The sequence below is a fragment of the Podarcis filfolensis genome (assembly GCF_964270895.1).
Source record: "Podarcis filfolensis genome assembly, chromosome: 2".
Classification (NCBI taxonomy): domain Eukaryota; kingdom Metazoa; phylum Chordata; class Lepidosauria; order Squamata; family Lacertidae; genus Podarcis; species Podarcis filfolensis.
Genome location: NC_139605.1, coordinates 114,496,890 through 114,520,602, shown reverse-complemented (window position 1 = coordinate 114,520,602; position 23,713 = coordinate 114,496,890). Strand labels below are relative to the sequence as shown.

Below are 23,713 nucleotides of genomic sequence, written 5' to 3'. Positions count from 1 at the left end.
AAACGGAAAGTGTGATTCAGTGATGCACATTGGGGCTAAAACATTGCAACTTCACTTCCAGAAGTTATTAATACCGATTTACAGCCGATTACTGCAGTGCTAACAACAGCAAAACAGGGTATTGCACAAAAATGGGAAAATAAAGATCCCCCTACCATAACTGATTGGTTAAGTGAAACTTAAGGAAAAAACTTCCATACAAGAGAAATGCAATACTAAATAATCAAGAAGAAAAAAAATATTGAGAGGTGCGCCTTTTTTTTACAGTTCGGGAGTTAATAAAGCAAGTGATATTTTTCCTTTTAATTTCTTCAAGGTATTATAGAGTTTTGTTGTCTCTCTCTCCTCTTCATATGTCATTTCCTTGTTTTTTCTTTTGCATGAGATATAATAGATTTTGCTGCATATTGTTGCAACATAATATTATTAAATTTTAAAAAACGGGGAAAGAAAGGGGTTTTTTTTGCTTTTTTTGGCAATATACCTCTTACGAGGTCTGACCAGGACAGATATATTTGGGTTATGGTGAATAGCTTAATGAAAATGCCAACCCAGTGAGTGGCAGCTATGAAAAAGGCAAATTCCACACTAGGTATCATTAGGAACGAGACAGGAAATGTAATTGCCAGAATCATAATACAGTACTGTTTTTGAAAATCTATGGTGCAATCACACTTGGAATACTATGAACAGTTCTGGTTGCCTCAGCTCAAAAAGGATATTGCAGGTTCAGAAAGGGAGAACGAAAATGATCAAAGAGGTGGAACAATTCAGAAAAGTCTACAACATTCAGGGCTTTTTAGTTCAGAAAAAAGGAGAGGTGGGGGTGAGGGAACATGAAATACATGCATAAGATGTGCAAGAAGTTGACAGAGAAAACATTTCCTGCTTTTCTCATTACACTGGAACTCGTAGATATTCAATGAAGCTTAATGATGGAAGATTCAAGACGGACAAAAGACAGTACATTTTCACACATTACACCGCTAAACTCTGGAATTTATCTCCAAAATTTAAGTTACATTTAATAAATTTTGCATACTGCCAACCCTCTGACATATTCTTAAGTTTGCTAAAGGACGAGTATACCTTTCCTGGGGTGTGAGGTAACTTGCAATTTAATCAACAAAAACATAAATGCTCAGTGTTGAAAGGCAACGCCAACTTTGATATTTTCTCTTTCCATCAGAGAAGGTTATGGAATGCAGAATATTCTCTTATCACACACCAGAAGCACTGTGGATTCAAAAGAAGTGAACAATCAGCATTAAGCAGAAGATCCAGACAACTGGTTTTGAGGGAGAGCTCTCCCTTGCAGCTGTGAGTTGCCTGCAATTCTTAGTCCTCAAAGGGAAGCCACAGTGGTTTCAACCTAGTTCAAAATATCTGCTAGCACTGAATATAAACAGGAAGCAAAAGTCTCCCTTTTGTGTTTGGTTATGAAAACCAACAGAGGTGGGAGGGAACCAAAAGGAATAAGCTGAAATTAATGCCAATTTTTAATTAAAAAAAAAACTGATTAAATCAGCTGGACCAGTAATGACTTATGAGCATATGAAGCTGCTTTGCACAGACCTAGTTCTTATTTAACACTAAAAGAGAAGAGGCCCCATGGGCTAGATCCATCCTAGGGGCCAGTCACTTCTTAAAGGGTAAAGGGACCCCTGACCATTAGGTCCAGTCATGACCGACTCTGGGGTTGAGGCGCTCATCTCGCTTTATTGCCCGAGGGAGCTGGCGTACAGCTTCCGGATCATGTGGCCAGCATGACTAAGCCACTTCTAGCGAACCAGAGCAGCACACGGAAACGCTGTTTACCTTCCTGCCAGAGTGGTACCTATTTATCTACTTGCACTTTGACGTGCTTTGGAACTGCTAGGTTGGCAGGAGCTGGGACCGAGCAATGGGAGCTCACCCTGTCGTGGGGATTCGAACCGCCGACCTGACCTTCTGATCGGCAAGTCCTAGGCTCTGTAGTTTAACCCACAGCGCCACCCGCGTCCCATAGTCACTTTTTACCCTGGTGTTTAATCCATGGCAAAGATTTTGGATAACATGCACATATACCCCCAAGGACCAAAACATGCTGTACAGTTCCAGGGGGGCAGTGTGGGGAGGGCTGGGTGTGCCGTGCCCCGAGCGCATTTTCTGGAGGGAGAGTGACTAGGCACCCCCACAAGAGGCTCTCATCTTCCTCGCGCCCAGCTGCAGGACGTGGGAGTGGAGTGGAGCGTCTGCCACCCCTCTCCTTGGCTATGCCATGTGCAGCTCCACCACAGTGGAGAGAGGCTGCCAACCACGCACCTCCATCCCTGGGTCACCCTCTCCGGCCCAGCAGCTCTGCCCATGAGCAGACCCCGTGACTTCTTCTGGGGGTGCACACCCCAGTTGAAGCTGCATGGGAAGCAGCTATGGAGAGGCAGCCCCCACATTGCAGAAGCACCTAAACCAGACAGCCACTTTGATTGCCACCTGCTTGATTTACCTGCACTCTGACAGCTGTAGCTCAGTGGCACGTCCGCCATACGGAAGATTTTGCACGCAATTCTCCTACATCTCCACTCAAGTGGCAGGTCTTGAACTTAAGAGAACTACACAGAGTAAGCAAAAGGGGGCTTGACCAGTTGCCCACAGCCTTTTCCAGCACGGGACCCACCTTTAACGCAAACACATGTTTGGGGACCTATTCATTATATACATATTTTTTTAATGTGTGTGTATGGAGGTAGTGCTGGTGTTGAGACCGACCTTACATCAGGTTTTGACCAATGGGCTAGATCAGGAGTAGCCAACGTAGTACCCTGTAAGGTGTTGTTGGAGTCTGATTCCCATCAGTCGTACTCAAAATGGCCAATGGTCAGGGATGCTGGGAATTGTAGTCCAAGGCATCTGGAGTGCATCACGGTGGCTAGTTAAGCCAATGGTTATTAAGACACCTTAATACAGTGGTACCTCAGGTTACATACGCTTCAGGTTATAGACTCCGCTAACCCAGAAATAGTATCTTGAGTTAAGAACTTTGTTTCAGGATGAGAACAGAAATTGGGCAGCGGCGGCGCAGCGGCAGCAGGAGACCCCATTAGCTAAAGTGGTCTTCAGGTTAAGAACAGTTTCAGGTTAAGAACGGACCTCCGGAACAAAGCAAGTACTTAACCCGAGGTACCACTGTATGTTAACATGCGCCCCCCCCCCCAAAGAAAAGAGGTTTCGCAAAAAGCCAGACTGAGCACCCTGGGCCAAACTCCCTACTTCAATGTCTAACATGAGTTTGATCATGGAGAAGCCAGCAGGAGACAGGAGCATCTAGCAGAGTGGCAGCTGCTGCTACAAGATCTGCTAGATATCACCCCAGATGAGGTTTAGCACCAATACATGGAGATGAAATTGAAACCCAAATTCCAGGAAAGACTCAACGGGGGGCTCCAGAAGAACCTGAAAAAGTGAATTATGAGGAGCACAAAAAAAGAGTAGTGTTAAAAAATGGTAGTGTCAACCCAACGATAGAACAGTAGCTTTTGTAGCCCAAGCCTGGGCTGGTCTATGAAAAATGAGTCCAGAGTCATTGGCACATCCAGTGTGATTGGCATGTGAGGCCAAGTCACCCAAGGGCAACTGAGGTTCCGCAAGCAATCATTCCACAAGGAGAGCCAGCACACCGAGTTCCTCCAGTTTTGCTCGGATGATGGCATCCCAGCCCTTGTTGGCCTGGGGGTTGCGAGGCGATGGGTGCATCACCCCCTCGACTCGCACTGGGATCCCAGCAGCCGACAGGGCCTTGCGGGCTCGCTGCTCAGCAAAGCGCCCCACGCCGATCACCATGTTGACGCCCAAGAGCTTGACGGCTTCGCACAGAGCGTCGTCACAGACCTGCAGGAGCTGTTCCCGCTTGGCGGCCGGCAGGTCGGCCGGAGTCAAGTTGCGTCCGCTGTGACTAAGAAAGAGAAGCGGGCAGTGGTTGTGAACGAAACAGTGGCGGAAGAACACCTCGGGCCTGGAGCACAAGGAGCGGAAGAAGCCCCAGAAGCGGGCGCCGCTCACCTCCGTCTGGGGGCATTCCAGGCCCCGGATAGGTCTCTTGGGATGCTCCCTTGGTGGCTTGGACACCTGCCCGCGGACCTGGAGCCAGTCTCGGACCAGCTGCACCTCTCCAAAGGGCACCTGCAAGGGAGCAAGAACCATCACATGGGAATCAAGATCTGATGGGAAAGAGTCTGACTCCATAGGCTTTGACAGATCTGCATTTGCTTTGGGATTTCTGTGGGACTCCCAATTTGTCAGAAAAGGCGCCCCCAAATCAATCTTTTTCAGAGAGGAGGGATGTAAACAAGTTAAAATACAACATCCTTAGCAAGTAGCCCCAAGTCTAGGCGGATGTCAGGCTTCGGGTAATCTTACCAGTTAGAAACTGTAATAATCACAGCAAGAGAACAAAGAACACATCTCCTAGAAATGGCGGTGCTCCCAATTTAGGCTTACACTCCCTTCCATCCCTATTAATCTACGTCACTCCTACGTCTTGTAATCTGAGTTTATATCCTCTGTGCTTTCTGTTCTGACACTTTCTGAGCTCTTCTTGACCTTAGGCTGAGTGGAGGAATGTTGTCCAGAGACTGTGAATCTGTTAACCTCTTCTCCTAGCTGTTCCCCATCCAATATTTCCCAGCTTCTGCCTTCTGAACTATGTCCCTCTGCAAACCACTGTTCGAAATCTATATTGTCCTCTTGCTCCTGGGAAGATTTAGGAGCAGGAGCAGGGGGAAGGGGAGGCTCCCACCATTCCTCCTCAGTGAGAAAGAAGAAGACAGCTTCATGGTGAAACCTCTACTAGGGATCTTCACCACAGAGAGAATCCAGATTACTCCATGGGGGTACCACAATTATTTCCTTGCATAGCTGCTCAAGATCACCTAAGAAGAGGTCTAGGTCTAATTAGTGCCTGTGAAGACTACATATGCCAGACGCAGTAGGCTTCTGAATAACAGCTGCTGGAAATCACAATTGGGGAAGCAGTTGCATTCAGGTCCTGATAGCAAGATTCCCATAGGTATCAGATTAGCTGCTGTGAGAGGAAGATGCTGGACTAAATAGGCCTCTGGCGTACTCTGGCAGGACTCTTTTATGTTCTTGTGCCACTGTAAGATTCATTTTGAAAGAAAAGCTATACAGCGGTACCTTGATTTACGAACTTAATCCATCCAGAAGTCCGTTCTTAAACTGAAACCGTTCTTAAACCGAGGCACGCTTTCCCTAATGAGACTTCACTCCGCCAGTGCCCTTCCACCGTTCGGCTTCCGTTCTTAGACCGAGGTAAAGTTCGCAAACCAGGATCCTACTTCCAGTTTTGCGGAGTTCGTAAACCAATTAGTTTGTAAACAGGGCTGTTCTTAAACCGAGGTACCACTGTATAAATCAGGCATAGGCAAACTCGGCCCTCCAGATGTTTTGGGACTACAACTCCCATCATCCCTGACCACTGGTCCTATTAGCTAGGAATGATGGGAGTTGTAGTCCCAAAACATCTGGAGGGCCGAGTTTGCCTATGCCTGGTATAAATAACAATAATAAGTAGGAAAGTCAAGGGTAGATGAATAAAAATAGATGTCTCCTGAGACATGGGTTTTTGGGAATCATTATTCATCTAAGCAGTTTTTCCCAACCTTGGGTCTCCAGCTGTTTTTGGACTACAACTCCCATCATCCCTAGCTAGCAAGACCAGTGGGTCAAGGATGATAGGAATTGTAGTCCAAAAACAGCTGGAGACCCAAGGTTGGGGAAAACTGATCTTATACCATGGGTGGTATTCAACTGGATTTAGCTCAGAGCAGATACACTGAAATCAATGGACCTAACTTAGTCCTGTTCATTAGTTTCAACAAGACTCCTCTGAGTGAAACTTAATTGACCCCATGAGTCTTACTTCTGTGTAGTATATAGGATTGTGAGATGAGCTCACAGAGGACCTGGCTGGGCAGTGAAGTCTTTTGCTTCGCAAGCCTTAATTGTGAACAACAGTTTTGTGGACAACAGAGACAGGGGCTTCTTCTCTTTTAAATTGTTTTTATTAAAGCTTTTCTTGGATGGGAGGCAGGAGCTTCCGGTGCAGGCCAGCCAAATACAGACCTCTCCTCCTGTTTTCCAGCTCAGCCCAGCTGCTGCTCTGAAAAGCATCTACCGGTATCTTTTCTTTGGGGAGGGGAGTGGGATAAGCCTTCGTGATGAGAGGCTAATCCATCTATCGTTATCAGACGCTGATCTCCATAAAATTTAAATGCTCACACAGGCCACAAAATGGATTGGGTTTTCAAAAGGCAGGCCAAAGGGAAATAAGAATGGAAGTGACCATGTGTGCAGCACGGAATGGGGCTTTTAATGCCATGCGTAGTCTCTCCACTGGAATACTAAGACTTTGGGATTGAATTCAGTTTTCAAAGAGCATGTAGAATTTCCCAGCCTGGAGAGCCTCTGCCAGTCGGCGTAGATACTATGTAGCTAGATCAGTGGTTGCAAAGTGGGTGATATTACCCCCTGGGGGGCGCTAGAATGATCCTGGGGGGGGGAGGTAGTAGCCTTGGGTGCAATTGGGAGGAGTTGATTAAAAATAATGGGGATTGGTGGAAGCATAAAGAAAGAAGAAATAAAATGTTGAAAAACCATTTGTACATCTTCACCATCATCATCAATTTAATAATAATAATACCCCATCCATCTGGCTGGGTTTCCCCAGCCGCTCTGGGCTCCTCCCGACAGAATAAAAAAGCAATAAAATATCAAACCTTTAAAACTTCCCTAAACAGGGCTGCCTTCAGATGTCTTCTAAAAGTCAGATAGTTGTTTATTTCCTTGACATCTGATGGGAGGGCGCCACCACCAAGAAGGCCCTCTGCCTGGTTCCCTGTAACCTCATTTCTTGCAGTGAGGGAACCGCCAGAAGGCCCTCGGAGCTGGACCTCAGTGTCCGGGCTGAACGATGGGGCTGGAGACGCTCTTTCAGCTATACTGGGCCGAGGCCGTTTAGGGCTTTAAAGATCAGCACCAACACTTTTAATTTTGCTTGGAAACGTACTTGGAGCCAATGTAGGTCTTTCAAGACCGGTTGTTATATGGACTTGGCGGCCGCTTCCAGTCACCAGTCTAGCTGCCGCATTCTGGATTAGTTGTAGTTTCTGGGTCACCTTCAAAGGTTCCCCACATAGAGCGCATGCAGTAGTCCAAGCGGTAGATAACCAGAGCATGCACCACTCTGGCAAGACAGTCCGCAGGCAGATAGGGTCTCAGCCTACGTACCAGATGGAGCTGATAAACAGCTGCCCTGGACACAGAATTGACCTGTGACTCCCAGGCTGCGCACCTGGTCCTTCAGGGGCACAGTTGCCCCATTCAGGACCAGGCCCACCTCCTGTCCCCCCAAAACAAAAATGCCACAGCTTCCTCAGCACTTGGCAATGTAGCAGTGGTTACTTCCACCCTGCGGTGGTTCAGACTGAGCTGACAGGCTTCACTCTGGCCCGCCTATAGGTTTTCATAGATATCATAGAATTGTAGAGCTGGAAGGGACCTTAAGGACCATCTAGTCCAACCCGCTGCAAGGCAGGAATATGCAGCTATACCATATGGGGATCAAACCTGCAACCTTGACATTATCAACACCATGCTCTAACCAACTCAGCTATAAATAATTTTGTAATTTGAAGCTTCAGGGTGTCTTATTTACAAGAACATCTTTCTTTACTATACTGTAGGACAGGGGTCAGCCAACTTTTTCAGCAGGGGGCCAGTCCACTGTCCCTCAGACCTTGTGGGGGGGGGCGGACTATATTTTGGGGGGGGGAAATGAATGAATTCCTATGCCCCACAAATACCCCAGAGATGCATTTTAAATAAAACACACATTCTACTCATGTAAAAACATGCTGATTCCTGGACCGTCTGCGGGCTGGATTTAGAAGGCAATTGGGCTGGATCCGGCCCCCGGGCCTTAGTTTGCCTACCCATGCTGTAGAATGTAGGTATGTAAAAATAAGGTAAGGTAAAGGGACCCCTGATCATTAGGTCCAGTCGTGACCAACTCTGGGGTTGCGGCGCTCATCTTGCTTTATTGGCCGAGGGAGCCGGCATACAGCTTCTGGGTCATGTGGCCAGCATGACTAAGCCACTTCTGGCGAACCAGAGCAGTGCACAGAAACACTGTTTACCTTCCCGCCGGAGCAGTACCTATTTATCTACTTGCACTTTGAGGTGCTTTTGAACTGCTAGGTTGGCAGGAGCAGGGACGGAGAAACAGGAGCTCACCCCATCGCGGGGATTCGAACCGCCGACCTTCTGATCGGCAAGTCCTAGGCTCTGTGGTTTAACCCACAGCGCCACCCGCGTCCCTTGTATGTAGAAATACAGATACATAAAAGAATGCAAATTTGTCACTGCATCTTTTTGTTTGTTCGCTTAAAGAAGGTAGATTTCCAGGGGGGCACTGAGTGCTTTTTTTTTCCCCTGAAAAGGGGGCGATAGGCCAAATAAGTTTGGGAACTTCTGAGCAAGATGGAACAATGGTCTGATCTTCAGCACCTTTGTCTCAGGGTGCTGAAGATTTTGCTAGAGCCACACACACACATCCAGTTATAATTCCTAGGATTCCTCAGACGGAGGAGGAATGACTATTAAACCAGCTTGTCTGCAGCGTGGGCAGACCACAGGAAACAGAAGCAGTTGTTTTACTGTGATCTCCAGACTAATTCCTGTGTTATCATAGCTTAAGTTAAAGAAACAACTTTCCCCCCTACACACACAACCCGCTGCCCTTTAGCAAAGTTGTGTCTACATCCACATCGTAGAGCTAACTGCTTCTAGCATCGCGCGGGGGGGGGGGGAGAATCAGTCAGTGTACACCTACCCACCTATACATGTTTAAGCTAGGTCTTTGCAATATCACAGCAAGCACTTTGCCACCCTATCCATTTCCCTACTCCTGTCCTTTCCTGGCTCAGCATCAAAGCAGACGCGAAGCTATTTGTCTGGGTGTTGACTCCACTACGATGGGACAAGTCAGGACATCCCAGTTCCACCCACGAGGCCCAAGCCACGTGCAGGAAACTAGAGAGATAACAAGGAAGAGTTCTTCAGCAGAGAAGTATCTCCGCTGGAATCGTACAGTTCGTTTGCACACAAGAGCTGGCCAGGAAGCCTCGCTCGCACATGGGGTCATTTTATTAACGGCCACCATCATCTAGCTACCACTGAGTTCCTTTTCACAGACAGGCAACCTGATCAGCGCTGGAGGCCCCACTATCGGAACAAGTTAGAGAGCCGCTGTGATTTTATGTTATACCTATATCTAGCTGCTGTGGTTTGCAATAGTAATCTTGAGCACAACAGGTCCTTACACTGCCATTGCTGGACTCGAAGCCATACATTTCCCAAATCTGCAACACGTAAAATGCACTGGGTTTCACTGCAATGCTAGTCCTACTCCGAGTAGACCCATTAAAATTAATGAACCTCAGTGAGTCATGTCTATTAATTTTAATGGGTCTGTTCTGAGTAGGACTAGCACTGCATGCAACCTGTTTTTTAAAAAATTGTTTTTATTAAAGGATTTTCATAGATAGCAAGAATACATACAACATCTCTGTTTTCAATTCATAGAGTCCTTTCTGCAGCTCAGTTACATTCGGTGTGGGACACTGCTGTCATATACATTTACCTGTTTTTTGTTAGTTAAATCTGGAGCCACATTTCATTCTTAAAAACACACACACCCCTTTTAGAATGCTTTCTTTATGGAGCTTCCACAGTGCTGTGATTTTGCCACTGGGCAGCTGCTCTGGGAAGACACACCAGAAGGCGTAACTCGTGTAAATCCGCAGGGGGTGATCTCAATTAGGGGCGGGTAATTCAATCTCATGGAACGCGGGTGGCACTGTGGTCTAAACCACTGAGCCTAGAGCTTGCTGATCAGAAGGTCGGTGGTTTGAATCCCTGCAATGGGGTGAGCTCCTGTTGCTCGGTCCCTGCTCCTGCCAACCTAGCAGTTCAAAAGCACATCAAAGTGCAAGTAGATAAATAGGTACCACTCCGGTGGGAAGGTAAGCGGCCTTTCCGTGCACTGTTCTGGTTTTGCCAGAAGTGGCTTAGTCATGCTGGCCACATGACCCAGAAAAACTGTCTGCAGACAAATGTCGGCTCCCTCAGCCAATAAAGCGAGACGAGCGCCACAACCCCCAGAGTGGTTAGAAACTGGACTTAACTGTCACGGGTCCTTTAAAGGTAAAGGTAAAGGGACCCCTGACTGTTAGGTCCAGTCGCGGACGACTCATCTTACTTTATTGGCCGAGGGAGCTGGCGTACAGCTTCCGGGTCATGTGGCCAGCAGAAAACTGTACCTCAGAAAACTTAGCTAGTCTCTTGACTTGATGGGGAACCAAAAACATGGGCCTGAGTTATTTGTTAAAGTTGATCCACATACTAGGCCTTGAAGTCTTATCCAAATATCCTTCCCACTAATCCCTGATGCCTGGAGTCTTGTTGCAGCTGCTCCAAGTAATAAAAACAGCACTCTGGACATGTTCAAAGGCCCTCGCTTCCCTATTATTACAAGTGGCCCAGAGCCGAGCCCCACAGCCTTAAATAAGAGCTTACAAGGTGAAGCCCTGATGCAGATTAAGTTCCAAATCCTGTCAAGCTCAACTTACTCTCCCCCACCTCGGCTTGCCTTCTTACCCCAGTCTGGGCCATTCCAAAAGGCCCTGGGTTCATACCAAGAAACAGCACCTTCTTGCGGAACTGACAGTATCGACGCACGTAATCTTCGTGGGGCTCCCAGGCGTATTCCAAGGGGTTGTAAACGTACTCGACGGGCTCGAGGAAGCTGAGCTCCTTCAGGCGGAGGGCCTGCTCTCGCTCTATGCGGAGAAACTGCTCGGCCAAGCCATCGCCCTCGGAAAAGCTCACGGGAGCCTCTGAGGAGTTCATCGGAGCTCTGCCTGGTAAATGAGAAAAGCAGAGGTTTGATGGCCATCTGCCATGGATGCTTTGGTTGAGATTCCTTCATTTCAGGGCGGTTGGACTAGATAACCTGAGGTTCTCACCCTGGGCCAGCAGGGGGATACTGTAGATAGTTATGCAAATAAGGGATCGAAAGTGACGTTCAGTGATTGGATAGTTTTAGAAAATTGTTACAGTTACGTTGTACTGGAGCTCTATATAAGCAGGCTGACTGAACCCTTCAGTTCAGTTCTGTTCTGGCCTGTGAATAAACAAGAGCTGTTTGAAGAAGCGCTGTATCGTCTGATATGTTCACCCACAACCTAACATGACTCTCAGGGTTTCTTTCAACTCTACAATTCTATGATTCCTGGGCTGGAGAATGGATGGCTGAGTCATGGGCTATACAGCTATGATACAGATACCCACATTAGGTTCCACATTCTGCTGGTGCGGATGTGCGTTCTTTGGAGGCAGATCAAGCCAGCCTAATTTCTCACTGGATCACAAGCACATCAGCTTAAAGTTCTTCATAAAGACCTTGGCAGCTTTGACAAGTGAAATGGCAGGCTGCACCCCCCTGAGTGGTAAGGGACGTGGGTGGCGCTGTGGGTTAAACAACAGAGCCTAGGGCTTCCCGATCAGAAGATCGGCGGTTTGAATCCCCGCGACAGTGTGAGCTCCGGTCCCTGCTCCTGCCAACCTAGCAATTCGAAAGCACGTCAAAGTGCAAGTAGATAAATAGGTACCGCTCCAGCGGGAAGGTAAACGGCGTTTCCGTGCGCTGCTCTGGTGCGCCAGAAGCGGCTTAGTCATGCCGGCCACATGACCCGGAAGCTGTACGCCGGCTCCCTCGGCCAATAAAGCGAGATGAGCGCCACAACCCCGGAGTCAGCCATGACTGGATCTAATGGTCAGGGGTCCCTTTACCTTTTACCCTAAGTGGTACCTTAACAACTCATGCCTGTGCATTTTTGGCTATGGGCACTGGCCAGTGGATGCATTCATTCCATTGCCCACCCCACTCACATATGAAACTCCTAGAGACCCTGGATAAGAGGTCAGGAATCTGTACTGTAGTGTTGAAGAACGACAACACTAGTAACTATAGATTAACAGGGCATTCCTGCACAAGAAAACAAAGCAAGTTTGGGTAGGAATAATAATAATTGTTGTTGTCGTTTATACCCTGCCCATCTGGCTGGGTTTCCCCAGCCACGCTGGGCAGCTCCCAACAGAATATTAAAAACACGATAAAAATCAAACACTAAAAACTCCCCTAAACAGGTCTGCCTTCAGATATCTTCTAAAAGTCAGATATAGGGATGGCTGCAGCATTTGCACACACATGTAATAAAATAAATTCTGTTCTTCATCCACTCACCTGGCTGAGTCTTTTCTTGAGAAGCCAGGAGACACCCCTAGAAGCCAACACTTGGCTTCAGCAACGTGGCAACATGTCATGAAACTGTTTCTTATCACCCACTGAAGTGCTCTGTTGAAATCAACAGGGAAACATGATGGTTTGATTTTTTGAAAGCTATTTTGGCTCCAGCATTTTACTTTAACGGGATATTTTTACATTATATTCAATTAGTGCTGGAGCACTTGGCTTTTAGTAGTGTTTTAAAATAACGCTTTGAAGGCTTTTCATGTTGTAAGGTGTTAAATTGTATTTTATTATGCCTGACCTATGGCTTATAAACAAACCACTTTGGGGAAATGTGCTTTTTTAAATTAAAAAAAGTAGTATACAAGTTTACTAAATAAAACTATTTCCCAATGTGAAATCACAGAAACTATTAAATATGGTCTTGCCTTGTGACAATGGCTGGTAGTTCTTTGTTTCACCTTAAGATAAATCATATCCTTTGTCTCAGAAATTTCATAACAGTATCTTCACTGAGGTTTTGCTATGATGTGAATGAATTTCAGTTTGTTCATACAGTGGAAAGTGAGAAAGTTTGTCATTTAAACCACCTTAAGTATGTAAAAAGGGGACGCAGGTGGTGCTGTGGGTTAAACCACAGAGCCTAGGACTTGCCGATCAGAAGGTCGGCAGTTCGAATCCCCATGACGGAGTGAGCTCCCGTTGCTCGGTCCCTGCTCCTGCCTACCTAGCAGTTCGAAAGCACGTCAAAGTGCAAGTAGATAAATAGGTACCGTTCCGGCAGGAAGGTAAACGGCATTTCCATGTGCTGCTCTGGTTCGCCAGAAGCGGCTTAGTCATGCTGGCCACATGACCCAAAAGCTGTCTGCGGACAAACGCCGGCTCCCTTGGCCAGTAAAGTGAGATGAGCGCCGCAACCCCAGAGTCGGTCACGACTGGACCTAATGGTCAGGGGTCCCTTTACCTTTAAGTAGGTAAAGGTTTGCTAACTTTTTCTGGAAGAATGGTTTAACATCTGCATACAATAGGGAGAAATGCAACAGATATCACTTTCCCCAATTGCTGCAGCTCCATGGTAGGAAATAGTATCACCAGTTGAATTTCTGCCCACTATACAGGTGTTTAAAGCACTTGGAGGGGGTCATGGAGTAGCAAGCTGAAATTGGTTGACCATCCTATCCAACTACCCCTTGAAGCAGAACTCAGACCGAACTCCACCTGCTTGCTTTCCCTTGTCTTCGCCAACCACCCAGTCTCTTATAAGTACCAGGGCCTGCCTCGTAAATGGTAAAACTCTGTATGTCACGCCTCAATCCATTGCAGCCTATTCCTTAACAGCCTTATTTCTTACCCCACCGAGTGGATGAGCGATTTCTATCATAGCTCTGCTTACAAGTGAACCAGGCGAGGCCTCCAAATATATTCCTCCATGGGGAATGTTCCTTTTATTGCCTTTTTTATTACCATAATTAGTAAAGCATTCACTCAAGATACAAAACATTACTGTAAATAACCTATAAATGCTCTGTGCTGTGATTAAAGAAAGACAACCACCTCCACACGTGTGCTCACTTGCAATCTTGGAGAGAGAGAGAGAAAATAAAACTCAAGAGCCACAATTCAGCAGAGAGAAAATTAGCTCACAAAGGGCTCGCTGGCAGGTGAATACTGGGAGTCTGAACATTGACTGGGCCATAAGCCAAGCTCTTTGCTCCTGCTCTGTGTGCCCCTTTGCCTCCAAAATAATTCCACATTTGCATCTCCCAAACTCAAAGGTATGTAAGCTAATTGACACCAAGAGTTGACAGTTTTATTTTACATAGTGCCGCACTCCGCACCGAATCTAGGATCAGATTTGGAGCTTTTGCAGGATCTGGAACAGGGATGGAGCACCCATGGCCCACCAGATGTTGCTGGACTACAATTCCCATCACCTCTGATCGTTGGCTATGCTGGCTGGAGCTGATAGGAGCTGGAGTTTAACCACATCTGGTGACACACAGCTGCCCCATTCCTAGTCTAGATTGTTTTTAGCAAGGAGTCATACGGCAGCGGTAAAGGACACAGGTGGCGCTGTGGGTTAAACCACAGAGCCTAGGACTAGCCAATCAGAAGGTCGGCGGTTTGAATCCCCGCGACGGGGTGGGTTAAACCACAGAGCCTAGGACTAGCCAATCAGAAGGTCGGCGGTTTGAATCCCTGCGACGGGGTGAGCTCCCATTGCTCTGTCCCTGCTCCTGCCAACCTAGCAGTTCGAAAGCACGTCAAAGTGCAAGTAGATAAATAGGTACCGCTCCGGCGGGAAGGTAAACGGCGTTTCCGTGCGCTGCTCTGGTTCGCCAGAAGTTGCTTAGTCATTCTGGCCACATGACCCGGAAGCTGTACGCTGGCTCCCTCGGCCAATAAAGCGAGATGAGCGCCGCAAGCCCAGAGTCGGTCACGACTGGACCTAATGGTCAGGGGTCCCTTTACCTTTACCATACGGCAGCGGTAGGGTAGCACTGACCAATCAAACAGTCCAAGCACTCAGTTGGGGCAGCACATATTTGGGGAAGTTTATTTGTGAGGCAACAAAAGGAAATGATCTGAGAGACACTAAGGGGTGTACTCTGTAGGGGCCTCTCTCTGCAATATTTGAACCTTCCTCCCCAAGTTTTTAGTTTCCAAATTAAAAGAAAACATTATCTACCCTCTTTACTTAGTAAATATATAGGGGCAAACAAGTTGACGGCACACTGCTCAGGTCATTACTTAAGAAATATGCCTAATGCCCTTCTGCTGTTGTTGGCACGGCTTTTCCCATCATCTCCGGGGCATAATTCACTTCTAAATGTACTCACTATACACACTTCCCTGCCACTCTTACCCATGCCTCTTCATGGTTTTCCCCAAAGAATTCTAGGATCTGTAGTTTGTTTAGGATGCTGAAAGTTGTTCCTTCCAAGAGCTACAATTCCCAAAGTTCTTCTGGGAGCAGAATAGGGACCTCCTAACAAATCTCAGCACCCTTAACAAACCACAACTCACACAATAGCCTGGGGAAAGCCATGGTTGTTTAATGTGGCCTTACAGCTCTTTAGATGTATGGCATGAATGTGACCTTAGAATTCAGCAGGGAAGAGAATGAGGGAATACTAGGGTTGGTTGACTCTGGCTATTGTTGGCTGTGGTTACGTCTGCCATTGGTTCTGGCTCCACCTCTTGTTCGTCTCCCCGACTTCTGCTCTGCCACTCTCAATGGGCACCGCCCACCACTGGTAATAGGGCTTTTGCCAATGCGAGTTGCAAAACGGCACCCACCTTTGTTCGTTTCACATCACCACCTGTAGGCAGGAACATCCACCCCCCTGTCTGAAGAACACTGGCCAAGAAGATATATTATTATTATTATTATTATTATTATTATTATTATTATTATTATTTATTAGCCTGCCCATGGATCAACCATACCAGACGCTCCAAGTGTCCATATTTTCCAGGGAAAGTCCCAGATTTACAGAAGCTACCCCGGTTTCTGACTTGATCCCAGAATGTCTCCACTTTTCCTTAAAGGTAAAGGGACCCCTGACCATTAGGTCCAGTCATGACCAACTCTGGGGTTGCGGCGCTCATCTCGCTTTATTGGCCGAGGGAGCCGGCGTACAGCTTCCGGGTCATGTGGCCAGCATGACTAAGCCGCTTCTGGCGAAACAGAGCAGCGCACGGAAACGCCGTTTACCTTCCCCCCGGAGCGGTACCTATTTATCTACTTGCACTTTGACGTGCTTTCGAACTGCTAGGTTGGCAGGAGCAGGGACTGAGCAACAGGAGCTCACCCCGTCGCGGGGATTCGAACCGCCGACCTTCTGATCGGCAAGTCCCAGGCTCTGTGGTTTAACCCACACCACCACCCAGATCCCTTCACTTTTCATTAGGATGTCCCTATTTTCATTGGAGGGTATGTAGTTATGCAACCCCTGAGCAAAGGAGATAAGTAACTATACAACCTTTAGAAGTCATCTGAAGGAGATAGATAGATAGATAGATAGATAGATAGATAGATAGATAGATATAGATAGACATATAAGATGGAAGCTGCCCAGAGTGGCTGGGGAAACCCACTCAGATGGGTGGGGGAATAATAATGGAATAGGGTGTCCCAATTTTCATTGGGGAAATGTTGGAGGGTAAGGTATACAGTGCTGAGACTGAGGCTTGGTCGATCTATTGGGACCACAGCAGGGCACTGCAGTGATGAATGGCAGTCCTAACCCCTGCCCTGTCCTGCCTATGGGCAAGATGCTTTTTGCACTGTCAGCTATCCATGATTTGCCTAGGCAGCCCTGCACTAATGAAACCTTCTCTCATGCTGCTACAAATACAGTGGTGCCTCGAAAGACGAAATTAATTCGTTCCGCAAGTTTTTTCTTCTTGCGAGTTTTTCGTCTTGCGAAGCACGGTTTCCCATAAGAATGCATTTAAAATCAATTAATGCGTTCCTATGGAGACCGCTTGCCAGGCTGGCGGTTCGGAGAAGGGCTTTTCTCCCCACCGCAAGCCTTCAGGACAGGTCCGGGAACAGAGGGGAAGGCGCGCAGCGCTTCTCCTCTGTTCCCGGGTCTTGCGGTGGGAGGAGGGTTTTTCCTCCCCACCGCCAACATTCAGAACAGTATTCCTAATGTTGGCGGTGGGAAGGAAAACCCTCCTCCCACCGCAAGCCTTCAGGACAGCCATCCGAAGGCTGGCGCGGGGAGGAGGTCTCTCCGCCCCACCGCCAGCCTTCGGAAGGCTGCTAGGAAGGCTGGCGCGGGTAGGAGGTCTCTCCGCCCCACCGCCAGCCTTCGGAGGACTCTTCCAAAGGCTGGCGCGGGGAGGAGGTCTCTCCGCCCCACCGCCAGCCTTCGGAGGAGCCTTCCGAAGGCTGGCGGCGGGAGGAGGTCTCTCCGCCCCACCGCCAGCCTTCGGAAGGCTGCTCGGAAGGCTGGCGCGGGGAGGAGGTCTCTCCGCCCCACCGCCAGCCTTCGGAAGGCTGCTCGGAAGGCTGGCGCGGGGAGGAGGTCTCTCCGCCCCACCGCCAGCCTTCGGAAGGCTGCTCGGAAGGCTGGCGCGGGGAGGAGGTCTCTTCGCCCCACCGCCAGCCTTCGGAGGAGCCTTCCAAAGGCTGGCGGCGGGAGGAGGTCCGAGCAGCCTTCCCAAGGCTGGCGGTGGGGCGGAGAGACCTCCTCCCGCCGCCAGCCTTCCGAGCAGCCTTCCGAAGGCTGGCGGCGGGAGGAGGTCTCTCCGTCCCACCGCCAGCCTTCGGAGGAGGTCCGAGGATAGTGGGGAAGACGCGCTGCGCTTCCCCGCTGTCCTGGAGATTTCCCTATGGGCTTTCGTCTTGCGAAGCAAGCCCATAGGGAAATTCGTCTTGCGAAGCGCATCGAAAAACGGAAAACCCTTTCGTCTAGCGGGTTTTTCGTCTTGCGAGGCGTTCGTCTTGCGGGGCACCACTGTACCCACACTCCCATCGTGCCTATCTGCCATGCAGGTCGGCACACGTGTACATTTATGGTCATGCAGGCACAACTCCTGTCTGCATAGACATTGTTTTCCAAAGCAACCATGAGCACCGGGCGCTTGGTCTTTCAATAAACTGAACATTCAAGAGTCTCACAGTGCTCTCCTAAAGAGTCCATGCTTCCCCCTTGATCACAGTCAGCTACGTTTTGGGTGGGGGGGAACGCTGCAAAGGGGAAAGGAGCAAATCCAAAAATTATCTGGGAGGAAAGGGAGACCCACTTGCCCCACACTTTCCTTGGAGGGGCAATGTGTGAAAATGGGGCCCTCCCTCTCCTTAGCCTTATTTCAAATCCTCAGAAGGAACGTCATCTCATAAAAGCCGTGGCTGCTGAGAGATTTAATTGCCTTGCCAACTGCACGGGGTGTAAATCTACGAAGCTCCGGATGTTAACAGCCTGAGAACTCCGTGCTCCCAGAGCACAAATTAACAGCATCCCATTCGCAGGCAGTGGCGTCCCAGCATGCCTGAGCATTTAACAAGGGGCTTGGGAGAAGGGGGTGGGGAGCAGGAGGGCATCTCCCCTATAAAGGGTCATTTGAGGGGTTGCATTTCCTCAGCAGGTGAATAGGATTGTCCTGGTCTCAAGTTTCTACAGTAAAACTTCCCAGTGATCCTTCTATACCCACCACAGGAGCACGTTCACATTCTCAGTGTTCCAGATGAGAAGGGAAGTACCGTATTTTTTGCTCTATAAGACAGACCAGACCATAAGACACACCTAGTTTTTGGAGGAGGAAAACAAGAAAAAAAATATTCTGAATCTCAGAAGCCAGAACAACAAGAGGGATGGCTGCGCAGCAAAAGCAGCGATCCCTCTTGCTGTTCTGGCTTCTGGGATAGCTGCACAGCCTGCATTCGCTCCATAAGACGCACACACATTTCCCCTTACTTTTTAGGAGAGAAAAAGTGAGTCTTATAGAGCAAAAAATACTGTACCTCTTAAAACTGGAGAAGTGGAGAGAAAGAACACTTTGGTCATCTTTTTATGATGAGAGTTGAAGTCATCATCATCCACAACATGCCCTCCTAGTGCTAATGGGTTCGTTTGTTCATTCCATTTGTATCCCACCTGTCCTCACAACCACCCTGTGAGGTAGGTTCAGCTGACTGACCGACGGGCACAAGGTTACCCTGTGAGTTTTACAGCTGAGCAGGGATTTGAACCCTGGTCTCCATGGTTTGTGATGCAGGTGGCGCTGTGGGTTAAACCACAGAGCCTAGGACTTGCCGATCAGAAGGTCGGCGGTTCGAATCCCCACGACGGGGTGAGCTCCCATTCTCGGTCCCTGCTCCTGCCAACCTAGCAGTTCGAAAGCACATCAAAGTGCAAGTAGATAAATAGGTACCGCTCCGGCGGGAAGGTAAACGGTGTTCCCGTGCGCTCCTCTGGTTTTCCAGAAGCAGCTTCATCATGCTGGCCACATGACCCGGAAGCTGTACGCCGGCTCCCTCAGCCAATAAAGTGAGATGAGCGCCGCAACCCCAGAGTCGGCCACGACTGGACCTAATGGTCAGGGGTCCCCTTTCCTTTACCTCCCAGGTCTTATCCTAGCCCTCTGGCCACTAACCCACAACAGGCATGGCAACTGACAGCATGGCACTAAATCTACAGTTGCCACTCTTTTTATGGATAGAGGCAGGTGAAGCTTTACCTGTTGGATTTGTGCCAGCTGTGTTGATCTTAAAAGCACAGGGCTTCTGTCCAATTAAAAAAAAAAGTGGCAGCTGTTTTGCACCTAGCACCAGAGCTGTATTTGTTCAATGTAGCTGAAGGAACACCAACTCTGTACATTACTTAGGGAGAAAGAGCTCCCAAGAGCACCAGCAGCCACTGAGATTTTCCATTCATTGGTTAAGTTTTTAAAATTGAAAAGGATAGCAGCAGGGACTTAATATTTGTATACTATAATAAAAAATGTATAGATTTGCGATATCCATGTCCAATTTCACACATGCCACAAAGCACAATCGACATCCCCAGACCCCTGGCTCTCTGTTGGAATGCATGTGTGCGTGTGCTTGTAATCAGATTTTTAAAACTGATTGATGGACATGAAGGAATGTGGCTTTTAAATGGTATTTCAACCATCCAGTCCCCCAGTCTGGTCTCTGGTGAAACTGATAACTTTGGGGAAAATCTTTTGACAATTTCACTGGTGGGGTTGTTGTTTTCCCTGCTCCACCCCCACCCTTAAAAAAGCACACACACACACACACAAAGCCATCTCTGGTGCATAAGACGCTATTTTAAGTTTTTAAAAGACGGTGCATCACCACTGACATTTATAAGTCACTAACCTCCTTGCTGCAGTTCTGCCAGAAGTAAGGAAAAGGAAAGTTGAAAGAAATCAGTATTGGGTGAAATTGACAAGCTTTCTCCAACCTTCTATTTTCACCAGAGAGGGGTATATAGAGCATTTTCAGGCATTTACTTTTTTTATCAGAACTCTCAGGTTGAACTGCTACGGTCAGTGAGAAAAGATGGAAAACAATATTGAGCACAGCACTCTGCTCCATGAGAATATAAGTCTTTATCTTCTTCTTTTTTAATGCTTCTAGCTCTCATGGGTATATGGCCAATATCTGATCGAATCAACCTTCATTTTTTAAAATGCATGTTTCTAGCACTCATGGTTCAACGTGCATTGCAGGGGGTTAGACTAGATGACCCTTGGGGTCCCTTCCAACCCCACGATTCTGGGATTCTATGAACATTCGGTAAAAAATCTCAAAAGCCAGAGGAGCTGCTGATCAAGATTTGCAGAAGGGAACAAGCAGAAATTCAATGCCCCTCCCCATGATAATTGCAAATGCAAAACTAACTACAATGTTAATTATGCAGAACATTATGCTTTTTTTAAAATAAAACAAAAACCTGAAAATTAGTTGAAAACACGTAGCTTCTCCCCTTGCAGGGTTTGGTTAGCTTGACACAGAATTTTGATTTTTAAGCTCAAAGTTCTCATTTTCCTACTTAGAAGTTGGCCAACATGAACCTGAAAGGGTCGGCCAACTTTAGGATGAACAGGTCAGAGTACAGTTAACATAACAAGTTAATGAAAGGCCACAGATATACAGTGGTACCTCTGGATGAGAACGGGATCCATTCCGGAGCCCCATTCGCATCCTGAAGCGAATGCAACCTGCGTCCACGGGTTGCAATTCGCCGCTTCCGCGCATGCGCGTGATGTCATTTTGAGCGTCTGCGCATGTGCAAGCAGCAAAACCTGGAAGTAATGCACTCTGTTACTTCCGGGTCGCCGCGGAGCGCAACCCGAAAATGCTCAACCCGAAGCTACTTTAACCCGAGGTATGACTGCATGGAGCAAGCAGATCCTTCACATTTGAAGCCCTTCACGGTCTGTGCTTGCCAGGACAGAATGGAAGGCATTCCGGTCCCCTAATTTTCGCCATGCCAGCTTCAGAACATCCATGGGACTTGGGACCAAAGCCTGCTACCACTCCATCCCCACAATGCTTAAGGGTTTTACACTGCTGGTAGCTACTGCCCACTTGGGTAGAGGCAGACTTGCTGGTACAGCAGGCAGACACACAAACACACACACACACAACACAACAGTGGCCCTCTCTGCCAACTGGAGAGGCAAATGCACACCACCCAACCCCATCACCCATCAACATGGGGGGGGTAGAATTGCATTTTTAATCCTGCTGAAGATTGCAACCTTAAAGATACTGAAGTGCCACTGATCAACCGAGGCTATTTTCAAATTCATAACATCTGGGTCAAGGCTATGCAAGCCCCCTCCAGTTGCCCTGGCCTGTACTTGCTCTCTGTTTCCCATCCCTTAGCCTTGAACTGATGCCGTTCTAAAAAATAAAAGTCAGCATGGTGTAACTGTTAGACCTCGGACAACAGAATTCGAATCCCAAGCCAACCGGGAAGCTTGGGCCTGTCACTGCCTCGCAGCCTAACCTACCTCAAAGGTTTAGATACAGGTAGGTAGTCGTGTTGGTCTGCCGTAGTCGAAACAAAAATAATAAAAATTCTTCCAGTAGCACCTTAGAGACCAATTAGTGTGCATGCACACGATAGCTCATACCAATAACAAACTTAGTTGGTCTCTAAGGTGCTGCTGGAAGGAATTTATTTCTATTATTATTTTGTTTCGACTACCTCAAAGGGTTGTTGTGAGGATACAGTGAAGAGGGGGAGAACCATGGGTGTTCCTTGGAGGAAAGCCGGGGTATAAATCCAACAATAAATAAAATAAAAGCCACAATGGTGACAGATAAAAGGGAAAGACAAAAGGAAATAGCTGGCAGCAGCCAACCCTCCAAGACTCAGGTGAGATACTGTGGGGTGATTTGAGGACGCAGTGGCCAAAAATAAAAAGACACCAGCAGTCTGGGGCTATAAAGCTGTACTGCTAACAAAGGAACCTCCATGTTCAAAGGAAGTATACCTGAGATTAGCAGACGATGGAGACAAAGAACAGGGGAGGCAGCTGCCTAAATCATGCCTTGCTTGTGAACGTCCCAAGGACAACGGACTGGCTGCCGTTGGGTCGCAAAGCTGCCGGATTAGATTATCATTGATGTTTGTTGTGATTTAGCCATTACTTTCTCGTTACCCGCGGGGCGCTTTGCACCCCGACAGGTGGGAAAGTAGCTTTGCAAGCCATGTGCAAACGCAAATGTGTTTTAATTTAAACAGTTAAAAAAACAAAAGAGGACGAATGTCGTCTTTTTCTCACCCCATCTGCACCACCTCCCCACCTCCATCACTATACTGTCTAAATTATGCCAATGAATGCTGAATGAATGAACCCCCCTCCCGCCCCCTCCGCAGACTCCCGGTCTACTTTACCTACAATGCTCGGTTCGGGCCACGCGCCTCTCCCATTTCCTGTGCGGTGGCTGCTGGGAGCTGTAGTCTTTCCCCTCCCGCAATACCCCCAGCAGTTAGCAGGGGCCATCCTCCTCGACACTGCAACTCCCAGCATCCTCCTGAAGAAAACAGGAGCTTGCGAGATCTCCGGGGAAATGTAACGCCTACGGAAGCGAAAGGCAGGAGGGGGGGTTGGAATGAATGGAGGTGAGCGAGGCGTGAATGGAGCTAGGAACGAGCCCGGAATTTGCAAGCGGCAGGGGTGCATCTGAGCACGTGCAGAAAGCTAGTTCACTGCTTTGTTGATCAGCTATTAAAATAAATGAATGAGGGCTGTTTAGGCTAGACTGGATTCCGTGGCTTCCATCCACGTAGCCTTCAGTCCTTGGGTCCAACAGTATAAATACAGTCGAGATATAGATGATAGATAGATAGATAGATAGATAGATAGATAGATAGATAGATAGATAGATAGATAGATATAAAAATAATTTGACACATTTTGACTGCCACCAAAGGAGGCATACTCCAAAACGTACACGAAAGCTTATACCAAGAACAAACTTAGTTGGACTCTAAGGTGCTACTGGACTTTTTTTTTATTTTTATATATATTTCGACTGCATCAGACCGACACGGCTACCTACCTGAGTATAAATACAGGTAGACATAATTGATCTTAGAAATAAACCCAGATACTGATCTACCTGACTGCATTAGGAAGAGGGAATGTGGGCATGAAAAAGAGGACCAGCATGTTTCTACTTACGCTGAAATCTCATACAGCAGCCTTCGCCAACCTCGTGCCCTCCATACGTTTTGGAGTATGCCTCCTTTGGTGGCAGTCAAAATGTGCCAGCAGGAGCTGATGGGAGTTGTAGTCCAAAACATCTGGAGGGTACCAGGTTGGGGAACGCTCTGAAAGGTTACCTTTCTTGGTTATCTTTCATCTAAC

The 23,713-nt window shown here is 47.8% G+C and overlaps 1 protein-coding gene across 2 annotated transcripts; it reads right to left on the bottom strand.

The window, feature by feature from the left end:
- Positions 1–484: 484 nt before the first annotated feature.
- Positions 485–22,777, bottom strand: SMUG1 (single-strand-selective monofunctional uracil-DNA glycosylase 1). 2 transcript variants are annotated; one of them, XM_083599501.1, is made up of 6 exons: positions 20,782–20,854; positions 12,362–12,472; positions 10,714–10,976; positions 3,167–4,158; positions 2,013–2,936; positions 485–1,641 (listed from the first exon to the last, which is right to left on the bottom strand). In XM_083599501.1, exons 3-4 carry the CDS (start codon positions 10,963–10,965, stop codon positions 3,631–3,633), a joined length of 780 nt encoding a protein of 259 aa, XP_083455627.1. In that variant the 5' UTR covers positions 10,966–10,976; positions 12,362–12,472; positions 20,782–20,854; the 3' UTR covers positions 485–1,641; positions 2,013–2,936; positions 3,167–3,630. The 2 variants fall into 2 exon arrangements, with proteins under 2 accessions (XP_083455627.1, XP_083455628.1); XM_083599502.1 differs by lacking the exons at positions 12,362–12,472; positions 20,782–20,854 and adding an exon at positions 22,742–22,777.
- Positions 22,778–23,713: the final 936 nt, after the last annotated feature.

Coding starts and splice junctions, on each gene's coding strand:
- SMUG1 (XM_083599502.1), bottom strand. CDS start 10,965: ATGAACTCCTCAGAGGCTCCCGTGAGCTTTTCCGAGGGCGATGGCTTG. Junction 4,159..10,713: donor TTGGAATGGCCCAGACTGGG/GTAAGAAGGCAA, acceptor GCTCCCTTGCAG/GTGCCCTTTGGAGAGGTGCA.